This window comes from Pelophylax lessonae (genome assembly GCF_965119305.1).
Source record: "Pelophylax lessonae genome assembly, chromosome: 6".
Taxonomy (NCBI): Eukaryota; Metazoa; Chordata; class Amphibia; order Anura; family Ranidae; genus Pelophylax; species Pelophylax lessonae.
The window spans coordinates 166,978,467-166,994,956 of record NC_138773.1 but is presented as its reverse complement, the minus strand read 5'-3'; the positions used below and the strand labels follow the sequence as shown (position 1 = coordinate 166,994,956).

The following is a 16,490-nucleotide window of genomic DNA, read 5'->3' as shown; positions in this document are numbered from 1 at the left end:
GAGCCAGATGTCGCACCCCCTGGATGAAATTCCGCACCAAGGAATGATTAGCCAAAGGTTTCTGAAAGCAGATTGCTAACGCTGAAACCTGACCCTTGATAGTGCTCAAGGACAGTTTCTGCTCAACCCCTTGTTGCAGACAGACCAAGATTCGGGTCACCGAATAGGTATGTGGGGAAATCCAAAAGATTCACACCACGCAATATAAGACTTCCCTGTGCTGGGAGTCGCTTTCCTTGCTTTAACTAGAGGTAGGAATAACTGAAGCTGACACTCCCTTGTCCTTCAGTACCTGGGTCTCAATGGCCAGGCCATTAAGCCAGCGATTGTAAAGCAAGATGGAAGATCGGTCCCTGAGACCGCAAATCCTCCCTGAGGGGAAGTCTCCAAGAAGCGTCCGCGACTAGCCTCACCAAGTCGGCGTACCAGGCTCAACGAGGCCAGTCCGGAATTTCCAGAATAACTGGAATTCCCTCCACCTCTATCCTGCGAAGAAGTTCCCGCAGTAACTTGAGAGGATGGAAGGCATACAGTAGCTGATACTGCCCCCACGGGGCGATCAGCGTTTCTGCTGCGTCCGCTAGAGGATCGCGGGTGCGAGCTACAAACCTCCGCACCTTCCTGTTGAGCCAAGGTGCCAACAGATCCACATCCGGGGTGCCCCAATGAAGGGACAGCTAGTGAAAAACCTCTGGATGAAGAGGCCATACCCCTTGATCCAGAATCTGACGGCTGAAATAATCTGCCTGCCGATTTCCCACCCCCGGAGTGAACACTGCGGGGAGATCCGGAACAAACCGTTCCGTCCAACGAAAGATGCTAGTCGTTTCGATGGCCACCAGGACACTCTAAGTGCCCCTTTCTTGACATAAGTCACGACCGTGGCATTGTGCGATTGGATCCGAATCGGGCTGCTCTAGAGCTGCTCGGTCCAGTAAATTAGACAAAATCTGATCGCTCTCAGTTCCGATACCCTATTGGTAACCTGGATACTATCGGAAGGAATGACTTCCCCTGGTTGAGCATCGGAGGCTCCCTGGTCCGCTCGCTCAACCGGATCCGATTGTCCAGGAAATCGGAAATTCTGATTCCATAAGAAAAGAATCTCCTTCAGGAGAATTCGGGTATGAGACTGGGTATACGGTACTGCCTCTAAGAAGGCCACCATCCGTCCCAGCCAATTGACGGACAGCAACATCCGAATCGTTGACTGAACCTTCTGGAGTTTCTCCGCAAGGAGAAACTCTCTTGCCCAGGATGTATCCAACCTTAGGCCCAGATAGTTCAGTCTCCTGGTGGGAACCAGGGATGGTCTTTGGGAAAGCGAAGAAAACGCTGATGTCCTGCGATGATGGGGATATAAAGATAGGCATCCTAAATGTCTATGGACGCCAGGAAATCCCCCTGATGCAGGGAGGCCACCACTGTTCGGATGGACTCTATTTTTCCCCAAGTCCAGAAATTGGACGCACCTTGCCCTCTTTCCTGGGCATTGTGAACAGGTTCGAACAGAACCCCTGAAACCGTTAAATGTTAGAAGGGAAGAATCGCACCGGTGGAAGTGATCGAAACTCGATCCTGTATCCTGACCGTATGACCTCGCGAACCCCTTAGTCCGGGGTTCTGGCAAGCCATGGATCCCGGAAACCGGTGAAGACCTCCCCCCACCCCAGAGATGGGTAGGGGCGCATCAGGCTGTATTTTTCAGGCTTGGCTGAGCCGGACTTTTTGTTTAGCCGACCAGCGCCCTCTGAAACCCCTCTAAAAGGGCTTTGGAGGGTTTCGCCTTATCGCCCGCCCTCGAGGAACGAACAAACTCTTTATGAGCAGAAAGGAAAGGTCCTCGTTGGTTACGAGGTCCTCTTTATCCTAACAGTCTGTGGCAAGACAGCAGGTGGTACCATCCATCCTTTAAAGAGGGATTCCTCAAACGTATAGCGCCTAGCCATGCGTTAGGAAAAAAATGGATTTTTGTAAAATCTTACCGTAAAATCCTTTTCTCTTAGCTCATTGACAGACGTAGTCCTCGGTGATACACCACCTTCGGGTTATGTTGCCTCCACAGGAGCAGGACTAGACAGGAAATTAAAAAGCTCTGGCCACACCCTAGGGGCAGTCCCAGAGGGTATATCCTCTCTCTCTCTGCCTCAGCAAATCAGTTATGTGAAAAAGCAGTCTTTAGAGATTTTAACCCAACTCAAAAAAAAACAGAGGGGCGGGGACTACGTCTGTCAATGAGCTAAGAGAAAAGGATTTTACGGTAAGATTTTACAAAAATCCATTTTTCTCTAGCGCTCATTGACAGACGTAGTCCTCGGTGATACACCACCTTCGGGACGTCCCAGAGCAGTATCACAACTGAGGGGTGGGAAAATCAAATCAAATCCCAATCTAGAAGGCCCAACCGGTGCCAACTAGAAGTTTACAATGCTCATCCTTAATGATGAGACTCAACAAAAGAGAGAAAAAATCTTTCTTTTTTTTTTTTTCAAACAGAAAAAAACCCTCGAGGTAGACCACCGGTCTCCTCAAATTGCGGCCTGCAAAACCTTGCGGCCAAATGAGGCATCCGCCGATGCCGTCACATCAATTTTATAGAATTTTGTAAAGGTATGTACCGACGACCAAGTGGCCGCCTTACATACCTGGACCACTGACGCCTGATGGCGAAAGGCCCAGGAAGTACTGAGCGCTCGAGTGGAGTGCGCCCTAACAGGGAACGGAGGACTCTGACCCTTAATAGAATAAGCCTGTACCACCGTTTGTCTAATCCATTTGGCAATGGTCGCGGCAGATGCAGGCAAACCCTTTCTGGGGCCATCCGTGATCACAAAAAGTGAATCCGTCTTACGGAATGATTCCGTAGCTTTCAGGTATACCCTGATTGCCCGAACCACATCTAAGGAATGCAACGCATGTTCCCGATGATGCTTGGGCTGAGGACACAAGGAAGGTAGTACAATATCTTCATTCAGATGAAAATCTGAAACCACCTTAGGAAGAAAAGATGGCTTAGGATGAAGTACTACCTTATCCCTATGAATCACTAGGTATGGGGACTGGCATGATAATGCAGCCAGTTCTGACACCCTGCGAGCAGAAGTAATAGCCACCAAGAAGGCCACCTTCTGGGATAAAGTAAGCAAGGGAATCTCCCTGATGTTTTCAAAGGGAGGTTTCTGTAGAACCGACAAAACCAAATTAAGATCCCAGGGCGGTAAGGGCGCGCGGACTGGAGGAGCCAGGTGCCGCACCCCCTGAAAGAAATTCCGCACCAAGGATTTGGTAGCTAAAGGCTTCTGAAAGAAGATTGCTAATGCTGAAACTTGACCCTTGATGGTGCTCAAGGCTAGCTTCTGCTCAACCCCTTGTTGCAAAAAGGCCAATATTCGAGACACCGAATAGGTACGTGGAGGAAATCCTAAAGATTCGCACCACGCAATATAAGTCTTCCATGTGTGATAATAGACTTTGCTGGAAGTCGCTTTCCTTGCTTTAATAAGGGTAGGAATGACTGAAGTAGACAAACATCTGTCCTTCAGTACTTGGGTCTCAATGGCCAGGCCATTAAAACCAGCGACTGTAAAGCACGAAGGTAAATTGGTCCTTGAGACCACAGACACTCCCTGAGACGAAGTTCCCACGGAACGTCTGCGACTAACATGTCCAAGTCGGCCAGGCCGGCTTGAGGAGGCCAGCCTAGAATTTCTAGGACCACTGGCGCTGATTGGATCTGAACCAGGCGTCCCTAGAGCTATCTGGCCCCGACCATCCGAGAAAGTCTGGTCGTTTTCTGTTCCCACACATTTATCAGATACCTGATAGTTATCAGGAAAGGTGATCTTTTCTGGTTGAACCTCAGGGACCGAAGTCACCCGACTAGAGGCTACTTGGCCTATCTGGTCAACCAGATCCGATTCCTGTGAGGTATCGGGACTAATCTTAGGAAAAGGTAAAGGAAAAGATCTATTCAGGGAACGGTAACTACCGCTTCCTGTGGTACTTAAATGTTGGAAGGGAAGAATCGCACCGGTAGTAGTGGTTGATGCTCGATCTAATGTCCTGAATACCGGTGAAAACGTCCCCCCACCCTGAAACCGGGTGGGGGCGCACCTTCAGGCTGTGTACTCCTTTACTTCGGGTTTGGCTGGGTTGGTCCTCTGCTTGTCCGACCAGCCCTTCTTGAACCCTCCTGGAGGAGTCTTGCCTTTCCCGCTAGTACCAGCCGGGCGCCCTTTATGGGCGGTAAAGAAAGGTCCTCGCTTGTTGCGAGGTCCCTTAGCTTTTGCAGCCTGTGGCAAAAAAGTGCTCTTGCCCCCAGTGGCATCCTTAATGATTTCATCTAGGTTGGCCCCAAATAGACGATTCCCCTGAAAAGGGAGATTGGTCAAGGTCTTTTTGGAACCTAGGTCAGCTGACCAGCATTTTAACCACAGCACACGTCTGAGGATCACTGCTAACTTAGATGCATGCCCTAATAAGGGAGTAGTGTCTAAGGCTGCGTCACAGATAAACCGTAGCCCTTGTATGATCTGTTCCATCAAATCAGATGTCTCCTGGGGAATATCTTTTCCCCTAAGATCTTGGCGTACCATCTTCGCCCATTCCGTAAGTGTCTGGGAAACTAGACCAATAACAATTACTGGTCTAAATGCTGACCCTATCAGAGAGAAGATAGTGCGGGACTCTGCTTCTATCTTTCGATCCACCGGATCCTTAAAGGACGAAGTGTCCTCCACTGGAATAACCGTGGCTTTATTCAGCCTGGAAATAGGCGGATCCACGACTGGTGGTACCGTCCATCTCTTAATGATGGATTCCTCAAACGGATAGCGTCTAGCAATACGCTTGGAAATAGTAAAGGTACGTTTAGAATGCTCCCATTCTCCTTTAATCTGATTACCAAAACATTTAGGTACAGGAAAAGCCTTCGCCGTCTTGATGGGCTTATTAGTACCAAAAGGCATCTCTGTTTCAGTTGCCTCTGCCGGTAAAGCCTCAAGTTTTAAGGTTTCTTGCACTGCCACAACTAGTGCGTCCACCAATGCTTCTTCCTGAATTATAGCAAGAGAAGAAGCGTCCTCCTCACTGTCTGAGGGGGCTTTACCTGGGATAACAGCCCTTGCAGAGGAACCTGCAACTGCCGTGACCATCTCTGAATCTGAGTCAGAGGTGTCAGATGGTATAGGGGTAGGCGGGGGTCGCTTCCTTGACCCCCGTCCCTGACAGGCCGCCTCCACCCGAGCCACCATAGACTCCAAAATTGCTGTAAATGACTCTATACTCTGTGCACCGGCGGGTCCCGAGGCCCCCTCGAGGGAAACAGGTGGGGGAATATGTGTGGCAGGGTCCATGATAACTCCAGTTACTTCCTGGATAATATAATTCAAAAGTAAAGAAAAAAACTTTTTTTTTTTTTTTTGACCCCCAGCGCCACAAAAAAAACCCCTTAGTGTTACCTGCTAGGGATCCCTATCGATCGAGAGAGAGAGAGATAGACCCCCAGGCTCACCACTTGATGCTCAGAGTTAAACTGCAACAGGTTACAGCGCTGTCTTGACAAACAGGAAGTCTTTTGGCTGGCTGCCCAGGAAGAAAGGAGGCGGCTCCGCCCCTCTGCACGCCTTCCGGCGCCTCCCCCAAGCTCCACGAGGTGTAGGATCACCTCAAACATGGCCGCCCCCATGCTGGAGACACGAGGCTACGCCAAAATGGCGGCTCGTGCGATCCAGCAAAAAAAATGGCGGCGGCCTGTACTGAATAGCGGTGTGCTGCAGGGCACACAACACTCTCTCTGCATGGGGATATGGCGAGGTTGGCGGTACCGGCCCTGGCGGACCGCATGGCCGTTCGGGAGGCCTGCTAATAGCTGGAGATCTGATTTGGAAGGCAGTCTACATGTCCGTGGCTTCTGACTGGTAGGTAGCTTATACTTAACCCATAAGATTCCCAGAATGCCACAGATTACATCTTTTAAACATGTATACAATAGATAGTTAGCTCCCAAACCAAGCCTCCTGGCTTTTTGCACACATAAAATCACACTCAAAGTAGGAGGATCTGTGACATGTTATAGGATAGAAAGGACTCTTTCTTACCATACAGAGAGGGGCCCGCGTTCACCACAAAACCCGTCAGGGAAAAAGGGGGAACATACTACTCACCATACCAGAACCAGGCGGGCACCAACTCCTGACAGTACCCCTCTCCACCGGGGCGGGAGGGCTGTCGACCGATACGGACGCCGTGACTCATGGTCTTTGGCGTTTCAGCGAGACGTTTAACTCGCGGGTTCAGTCCTTTTAATGGGACTTTGTCGCGGCCGACCCAGCGCGGAGCTATGGCCTGCACGCGCTCGTAGGCTGAACTGGGGTGACCACCGGATCTCAACATCCAGCCCGTCGCCCAGTTCAGCTTTCTTGCTTGAAGATCTCACAGGAACACTGGAGAAAAAAAGCTGTCTAAAAAATCCTTTAAGAAAAAATTTCTTGCCAGGACCTAAGATCCCAGCAAGGTATCTAGGTCCTTACTCCTAACTAGACAGAAAATAACTGATTTGCTGAGGCAGAGAGAGAGAGAGGATATACCCTCTGGGACTGCCCCTAGGGTGTGGCCAGAGCTTTTTAATTTCCTGTCTAGTCCTGCTCCTGTGGAGGCAACATAACCCGAAGGTGGTGTATCACCGAGGACTACGTCTGTCAATGAGCGCTAGAGAAAACAGGGGTTCGTTTCAAAATCACCCCATTTGGGTAAAGGAAAATCCTTCGCCCTTTTGGTAGGCTAACAAGTACCAAAAAGGAATTTCAGTCTCAGCTACCTCTGCCGGTGTAACCTCAAGACTAAAGGTTTCCCGGACGGACACAACTGGTGCATCCACCACTCTTGTGCTATGGCGGAGGCAGAAACGTTCTCCTCACTGCTGAGGAGACATTACCTGAGACAACAGCCCCATAAGAGGGACCTGCAGCTGCATTGACCAGCTCCGAATCCGTATCTGAAGTATCAGATAAAAAATAGGGGTAGGCGGGGGTCGCTTCTTGACCCCCGTCCCTGACAGGCCACCTCCACCCGGATACCAAAGACTCCAAAACTGCCGATAATGCATTAAAAACAAGTGAGGTACTGGAGGGTCCTGCGGCCACCTTGAGGGGATCCGGTGGGGATACCTATGCGGCAGGGTCAATGATTATACCAGACATTTGCCAGCGACAAAAAATGACAAAGTAAAACACTTTTTTTTTTTTTTTTGTATCCCCCAGTCGCAACAGCACCCCTCAGTGTTACCTGCCTTTTTGGACCCCACAGAGAGAGAGAGAGAGAGAGAGAGAGACCCCAAGGCTCATCCCTGATGCACAGAAGTTTTCATCAGCTTGCTCAGTGCTGTCCTGTTACAGACAGGAAGTCTTTGGCCCTTTTTCCTGGGTAAAGGAGGCGGCTCCGCCCCTTAACACGCCTTCCGGCGCCTCCCCCTGGCTCCACGAGGTGTTTGGTCACCTCAAACATGGCCGCCCCCATGCTGGAGACACGAGGCTACGCCAATATGGCGGCCTCGTGTGCTCTGCAAGACAATGGCGGCGGCCTGTTAGGATAGCGGCGGCTTAGCAGCGGCCTGCGGGATGCTGTATTCGGCCTAGCGGCCTGCGGGAGTGCATTGGCCCCCCAAACTTCACCCTGGATGGTGATCAGCCTGGCCGGCGGTACCGGACCCTGGCGGGCCGCATGCGGTCCGTGGGCCGTCGGAAGGCAGCCTGCCCTTGCTGGAGGAATGCGATCTGGACTGCAGTTATACATGCATAGACATCACCCTGTGAACACCTCTGACAGGTAGGATACCTTATGCTACCACAGTAATATTCTAGTACTGCCACTGACTTCAGTCATCTTTACAGTTTTGAAATGACATTAGATTGTCAGCTCCCAAACCAAGCCTCCTGGTTTCTTGTTCACAAAAATCACACTCAAATAGGGGGATCTGTGACATGTTATAGGATAGAGGGGAGACCCATCCTTACCATTTCAGAGAGGGGCCCGCGTTCACCACAAACCCGTCAGGGGTAAAAGGGGGAACATACTACTCACCATACCGGAACCAGGCGGGCGCCAACTCCTGACAGTACCCCTCTCCACCGGGGTGGGAGGGCTGTCGACCAATACGGACACCGTGACTCGTGGTCATTGGCGTTTAAGCGAGACGTTTAACTTGCAGGGTCAGTCCCCGTCCAGTGGGACTATGTCGCGGCCGACCCAGCGCGGAGCTATGGCCTGCACGCGCTCGTAGGCTGAACTGGGGTGACCACTGGATCTCAACATCCAGCCCGTCGCCCAGTTCCAGCTTTCTTGCTTGAAGATCTCACAGGAACACTGAAGAAAAAAGCTGTCTAAAAATCTTTCTAAGAAAAAAATCCTGCCAGGACCGAAGATCCTAGCAAGGCATCTAGGTCCTTACTCCTAGCTAGACAGAAAAAAACTGATTTGCTGTAGCAGGAAGTGAGAGGATATACCCTCTGGGACTGCCCCTAGGGTGTGGCCAGAACGTTTTCTTTCCTGTCTAGTCCTACTCCTGTAGAGGGCAGTATAACCCGAGTTGTTATTAATCAATGAGGACTACGTCTGTCAATGAGCGACAGAGAAATAAGATCATTTTGAAATTGATGGAAGCAACATGTTTTAAAAAAAGCCGGGACAGGGTCATGTTTACTGTTCACACTTGTGCGTTTTTCAGCTCGTAAAACACTCATCCCTGAAGTTGCAAAACGCCCAAAAAGCAAAATCCAATTCACTTCAATGGCCCCTGTTCACATGAGCATTTTGTTGCCTGAAGCTTATGAAATAGTAAATAAGCTTTTTTTGGCAGATTAGCAGCATTTTTCGTCAGATGTCAACGCCTGCCTCCAAACACCTGCAAATAAACCCTGAAAAAATGTCTGAAAAAATACTTGAAAAACGATACGCTCAGGTGTGAATGGAGCCTGAACAACACTAATTGTCTGAGAACTGTGTTGACCAGTTGCTGGAGTTTTGGGAGAAGAATGTGTTCCCATTCTTGCTTGATTTAATTCTAACTGATCAACAGTCCTGGGTATTTGTTGTATTTTTAGTTTCAAGATGCTTCAAATATTTTTAATTGGTTTTCAACATTTGATATGTTTCTTATTATGCATAAAATATGGGTTTCATGAGATATGCCATCCCCGCATGCCAAGGTCTTAGGTGTTGTCCTGGACTCTGAACTCTCCTTCAAACCCCACATACGCCCCTTTCTAACCAAAGACACAACAAAGCTCTTAGCTCACTCCCTGGTAATCTCGCGCCTCGACTACTGCAATTCACTTCTCGTTGGCATACCTCTACACAGGCTATCCCCCCTTCAATCCATCATGAATGCTGCCGCCAGACTCATCCACCTTACCAATCGCTCAGTGTCCGCTGCTCCTCTCTGTCAAGCCCTCCACTGGCTTCCGCTCACCCAACTAATTAAATTCAAAATACTTACAACATCTTACAAAGCAATCCACAGCTTAGCCCCTAGCTACATCACTAGCCTAGTCTCAAAATACCAACCTAATCGCTCTCTTCGTTCCTCTCAAAACCTCCTGCTCTCTAGCTCCCTCGTCACCTCCTCCCATGCCCGCCTCCAGGACTTTTCCAGAGCCTCTCCAATCCTATGGAACTCCTTACCCTTATCTGTCCGATTATCTCCTACTCTATTAGCTTTTAGGCAATCTCTGAAAACCATATTTTCAGAGAAGCCTATCCTACCCACACCTAACAAATATACCTCCATTTTCTCCATCAGCCCATCCCCCACGGTTATTGTCTTTTGTTTCACTTGACCCTCCCTTCTAGATTGTAAGCTCTAACGAGCAGGGCCCTCTAGTTTCTCCTGTTTTGAATTGTATTGTAACTGTATTGTATTCCTTCACATTGTAAAGTGCTGCGCAAACTGTAGGCGCTATACAAATCCTGTATAATAATAATAATATGCAAACTATATTCCATAAACAGATATTTTACACAAATGATATTTCTAAAAAATGCAAATAAGACATACGTTTAATACACAGTGCTTAACCACTCCACTAAGACCGTAAGATTTTCCCCCTTAATGACCAGGCCCTATTTTGCGATTCGGCACTCCGTTACTTTAACAGACAATTGCGCGGTCGTGCGACGTTGTACACAAAAAAAATTGATGTCCTTTTTTTCCCCACAAATAGAGCTTTCTTTTGGTGGTATTTGATCACCTGTGCGATTTTTATTTTTTGCACTACAAACAAAAAAAGAGCGACAATTTTGAAAAAAAAAAAATATTTTTCACAAAATGTTTTAACATTTTAGGCCAATTTGTTTTCTGCTACATATTTTTGGTAAAAAAAATAAAATCGCAATAAGCGTATTTTGATTGGTTTGCGCAAACGTTATTGCGTCTACTAACTACGGGAAAGGTTTATGTCATTTTTTTTTTCACTAGTAATGGCGGCGATCTGCGATTTTTAGCGGGACTGTGACATTGCGGCGGACAGATCGGACCCCTAACTGCCATTTTTGACACTTTTGGGGGGACCAGTGACATTACTACAGTAATCAGTGCTAAAAATATGCACTGTTACTGTAATAATGCCATTGGCAGGGAAGGGGTTAACAGTATAGGTGATCAAGGGGTTAAATGTGACCCTAGGGGAGTGATTCTAATTGTATGGGGGTTGGGCTTCTGAAATTACCATAGAGACATGTGATCCTATATAGAACGATCACATGAGCTCTGTGATCATCCCAGGGAGAAGGACGGTCGGCTGTGTTTACAACAGCCGATCATCCTCTCTCTGCGGGGGAACGATCGAGAGTGTCAGGCGGCACCCATCGGCTTCCCCACTGACGAGCAGGGGCGGGAGCGTGCCACCAGCGGCGCGCGGCTGACGTAGAGCTTCGTCGGTTCGCGCAGGAGGGCCGCCCTGCCGCAGTTGATCTGCGGCGGGCGGTCAGGAAGCGGTTAAGTGTCAAACTAGGCTATCTAATAAGAAACCCCAGCAATAGCTTTGAACTTCATGAGTGCAACAGCAGACTATCACTGTACAATGTACAGGGAGAAGGGTGGCGTGTCCCATCTCTGAGTCATTCCGATAGGTAACAACATAGAAAAATACATTCCCTGAAACCTTTTGTAATCCTTTCACTATATAAATAAGTTTTACCTTGCAAACATTTTAAGGTCCTCTGGGTTTTGAGCAGCAGGGACACTGAGAATAGCTTCTCTCTCATTCTGAGATAAACTTGCGAGAAGATTCTCTGTTGCTCTCTTGTTGATTGGAGAGTCTCCTCCTGGCAGCAGCTCGGCACTGGAGTTGTCCATGCTTGGACTGGTCAGAGTCATGTCATCACTACTGGCTGGTGGGGAATATCAAACAAGTGCTAATGTTTAATATATTTCCAATGTACATTCTAAAATAAAGTAAATGCAGTTTACGATTATTGTTATGGTGGGTAGGAAAGTGCGCTGATTCAATATAGGGTGTGCTGCTACCTTAGAGTGTATGTTGTAGAATATGTAAAGAAATCAGGTGCGCTGCCCTAGTGCATATGTGCAACATACAAAATGATGCAAACAAATAAACCAAAAATGCAATAATAATGCAAAAAAATGAAAACGTATGCAATACGTCATCAGCACAGGAAGCAGCATCATTTCCTGTTTACACAGGAAATGCCCTTGTCATCAGCACAGGAAGCAGCATCATAGATATGAGACGACAGGAAGTAAACAAAGCAAGTACTTCCGGTGGACATCCCGACCTTCCAGACTGTAACCACACATCATAACAATATTTGGCGATGCCAAAGAGTCCCCTTATCCCCTTTTGGTTGATTTGGACATTGCTATTAAAGAGTATGATAAGTGGCCAGTCTACAGGTAAGAAGGGGAGGGTCCCGAACCCCGGAAGTACTTGCTACAGGGCATATATAATGGCGGTAGTGATGGCGCTGGCTCTACCTCCTATCTAAGTGGATGCCCTATCGGGAGAAACGCGTCAGAGAGGAGGCGCCGCGTCATCACATCTAGACCAGGCAGCGGTCCGCACTGCAGGCGGGCCTAGCCATACAGCTCCTCCGTGAGGGAACTCGCTTTTATTGTCTTCACAACTGTAAGTGCAACCATTTGTTTTTAATAAATATCTACTGTTGGTAATGCACTATTGCGGTCCCCTCTGTTGTGTTCCCTATTATTGAGGTCAACCAGACTAAGGAGTTACAGCAGCCAATCAGAGTCTAGTCACCTTTGGCAGGATCTTCTTTCGTCAGGCTTTCTGACTGGGTCTGTTCCTCTTGGACACAAGCAACTACATCAGCCATCCTAGAGTCCAGTAACCCCCGGCAGGACCACTCATCACCATAGAACCAGGCTTCTTGTTTGGCTTTTGTCCGGTAAGAGTCTAGGGAGCACGAGTGTGTCAGAGTGCCTTCTGTATTTCTGGGAACTTTTCTACCTGGCTGCATGACCTTTGGAGCGGTCATATTCATATATGCCCTTAACGTTTAACTTCTGGTAAGAGGCCAAGCTGGTGGTGGGACTTTGCACCTTCCAATCACAGTTCACCTTTCCCCAAGCTGGAAGTTTATGTCACCATTTTTTGCACTTTATTTATGGACTTATAACATGGACTTTTATTGCACATTGGTGTATCACTAGTCACCTTCTGGACATTTTTTGTTTTACACGAATTGCATACGTTTTCATTTTTTTGCATTATTATTGCATTTTTGGTTTATTTGTTTGCATCATTTTGTATGTTGCACATATGCACTAGGGCAGCGCACCTGATTTCTTTACATAGTTTACGATTATTGTTTAGAAATTCCAGCAAGGTGAAGGGTGACAGGTTTGAGTACAGAAGTTTGTTGCCATTTCACAGGCGCATATAATATTTAGGCTTGACATGTTTGGTATCAATTTACTTGGGACAAACTCATCTTTTATATTTTACAAAAAAATGTGTATGAATGTGTGTAAAAAAATTAACTTTAGTTTTATAAACTATTGAGCTAATAAAAATAATACAATTTGCAGCTGGTCGTTTTTTTTTTTCTCTAGGGTCTCTTTCTTCAGAAAATATACAGTATATTGTGCAGGGGCTTTAAATAATCTTCAGGGCTAAAATGTTCATTTAGCCATGTGTGGGGTAAAATAAAAACACAAAAATGGCTCTGGCAGCAAAAGTGATAAAACATGAAAAATGTGCATGTGTTCAGGATATTTTTAAATTAGTTATTTTTACCTTGACCTACAGTATGCTTAAATGTTCTCCTGCTAATGATTGTAAAAAAAAAAGAAAAGAAGAATATATATGTATTACTTGGTGAGCCGATGCTAAGTGCATTGGGTGTGCTTAGGCTTCGCACACCCACTCTGGCTGCAAATGATGTGTCTTCATCTTTTGAGTTTGCATCTTCTTTGGGAGGAGCAAGTAAACACACATACGTGTGTATCTGAATTAGAAGCCGATGCTGCAGCATCCAAATAACCATTTGTATCAGATGCGGCTGTGAAAAAAAAAAAAAAAACAACAGGTAAAAAACAACTCCACATTGTATAGAACTATCAAAACAATGATTTGAAACTGAACTTTTACAAATAGAAGTTCTCAAATTTTTTTTTTTTTTTTACAAACAAGAATGTTTTTATTGGTACACCTTTAAATGATTTTAATATACCAGATTGGCATGGTCAAAAACATCTGACAAAGGGCATTCCACAGTATAGAGAAGCTTTACACAATCTGTATTGGCCAGTCATTTAATAGCAACCAAAGATATCTCCAGAGATGAGAGAGTGACTAATAACATACCTCTGGGGGGGGGGGGGGGGATGTACAAAAAGACCAACCAAAAAGGGAACCTACAGAGCCGTTCATGTTTGTCACTCTTTCAAACTTTTTAGGACAGTTCATGTACTGTACATTAGCTCATATAAGAGACAAAACAGTATTAACCACTTTACCCCCGCCCACTGTGCATATACTGCACACTACCGTACACTCTGCCACTGCTGGGCAAAGCGACGTATCCATACGTTGCTCGTTCAGCCACCTGTAGGCCTAAAATGTTAAAAGATTTTGATTTTTACATTTTTTTTAGAATTTCATATAAAAAATGTGAAAAATATTATTTTTTCAAAATTGTCGCTCTTTTTTTGTTTATAGCGCAAACAAAAAAACGCACAGGTGATCAAATACCACCAAACGAAAGCTCTGTTTGTGGGGAAAAAAAGGACGTCAATTTCGTTTGGGTACAGCGTCGCACGACCACGCAATTGTCCGTTAAAGTCACGCAGTGCTGAATCGCAAAATAGGGCCTGGTCTTTGAGCAGCCAAATCTTCCGGGGCTAAAGTGGTTAAAGTAGTTGTAAAGTCACATGTAATTTGTTACTTTATCCTCTCTGTTTTAAGAATATAGCTTTATAATAAAAAAAACAAAATACACATATTGTATATAATATGTTCCTAAACAGAGAGAATAAAAGTATATAATACAGTAGATGTTACTTTACAACCACTTTACCATGGTGTAGGAGCAGCTGCAACAGAATACTCAATCAAGGCAGGAGGGCCAGGGAGAAGATCGAATTTACAGTTCACACATAAGACTACAAAAATTATAAGGTGAGGGGGAGATGCAGAGATGCGGAATACACAGCAGGATGATGAAGGCATGTAATCTGACCATGCTATCATGGATCAGCAGTCATGATCAATACACACAGGTGAACACAGGAACAGGCCGGATCAACCAGGTATTGTAAAACATGGAAAGGGACACATGACATGTCTCGTGCCTTAAAACGGGACAGGAGCAGGTTTTTTTTTTTTTGCTTTTTTTTAGTCACTTTCCACCCACACTATAGCCAAAAGACAGCTACAGTGTGGGCTTCCAGTGCCAGAAGGCGTCAATAGACCTACTCCTTTGATCGCATGCACTCTGATCGTCGAGTCCTTCGGACTGGGCCAAGCACAGCTCAGCAAAAAAAATAAAAAAATCTAATGGTTATTAAATGCAACCAAAAGAAAGCTCTATTTGAAGGAAAAAATTATAAAAGTTTCATATACGTACAGTGTTGCATGACCTCACAATTGTGATTCAAATTGCGACAGCGCTGAAAGCTAAAAATTGGCCTGGGCAGGAAGGGGGTATAAGTGCCCATTAAGCAAGTAGTTAACAGACAGGGCGAGGGCTGGTAATCAACTTTTCAGGGTATATCCTGTGTACCCATTGGAGAGTATCGTACACTCTATGTAGAGATTTCATCTGAATCAATGCATCTCTAGAGGAAATAACTAGACCGATCCAAAGACGGAAGAACCGCCTGCCATTGTTCTCACCAATGATTAATCTTAGGAGAGCCAATGCCAAGGAGAGCTACATATAGGAATATAGGGAGGAGAGAGGCTTCCAAAGAGTGCCCTGACATGTGAGTTCTTCGATCAGGGACTGACCTGTGTGATGCAAATGGAAGTAGTAAAACAACATCTGGCCAAGTAAATGAAATTTAGTGGAGAGCTGTGGAAAGGTAAGCAAAGTGCCACCAGGCATAACATACTGCAGGGTTTGGATTCCCCACAAGCAAAACATTCTCAGTCCCATAGGACACCCTCTTCAGTAAAGTATACAACAAGTGAGAGATGGCTGGAGGAGGTAGGTAGAGACCATAACAATGTTATAAATCAGAGCACATATCACAATTTATGTACCCCCTCTGGTCCCACTTTAGGATCAAAGGGTTGATATATCAGGGGCTTGTGCACTAAAATGTTAGCCCCTCATGCTGGAGTAAGTAGTGAGACAGTAAGGATCTACTCACGCTTTTTTAAAACCCAAAATTCTATTGTCATGAAGGCAGGTTTCTTGAAAAATATAAAGAGGGGTAAATTGTTTACTAAAGTTAACAGCTACCCGTCTGGCCTATAGTAAAATGACAGAAGAAAACAGGTGTATAGGCACTACAACCTCTCCACATAAAAGCTCTGCCCGATGCTCAGACCTTGAGGCTGCTGAAACCTCCAATGTAGCTAGCAAGGCTGAAACAAGGATTTGGTGGGGCCTGACCGGTCTTAAACAGTTTGTTCATGAGAAAATGATCCCTCGTGGCTTTAGGTTGAAAAAGACACCATCCGCTGTTTATTCACATTCTTTTGTAAAGGAATGGAAAAATATATTATCGCACTGCTCTTTGGAATTATTTAAATCTTAACTTATGAGGAGATTGCTTTGCAAACAGCAACTTCAGAAGTACAAAATTGTAAAGCCTCTTTTGATGAATATATACATTTACCTATATATGAAAATCTGAATAAAAAATTACAAGATACAGTGGCCAATTAGGAGAAGGAATTCATGGACTCTAAACGATCCAAGCATTTGCATGATGTAAAGGACTATCAGAATGAGTGTGTCTGACTGGGGTAAATGGGATCAGAATGTTACCTCCACTCCTCGTTTAA

The 16,490-nt window shown here is 46.1% G+C and overlaps 1 protein-coding gene across 4 annotated transcripts in view; it reads right to left on the bottom strand.

Moving 5' to 3' along the window:
- Positions 1-16,490, bottom strand: part of NPRL3 (NPR3 like, GATOR1 complex subunit) — a 267,923-nt gene that overhangs the window by 16,927 nt on the left and 234,506 nt on the right. For all 4 annotated transcript variants that reach the window (XM_082260222.1, XM_082260223.1, XM_082260220.1 and 1 more), the window contains 2 exons: positions 13,350-13,536; positions 11,193-11,385 (listed from right to left, as the gene is read on the bottom strand). In XM_082260222.1, coding sequence (XP_082116348.1) covers positions 11,193-11,385; positions 13,350-13,536 — 380 coding nt within the window. The remainder of the gene's footprint in view (positions 1-11,192; positions 11,386-13,349; positions 13,537-16,490) is intronic.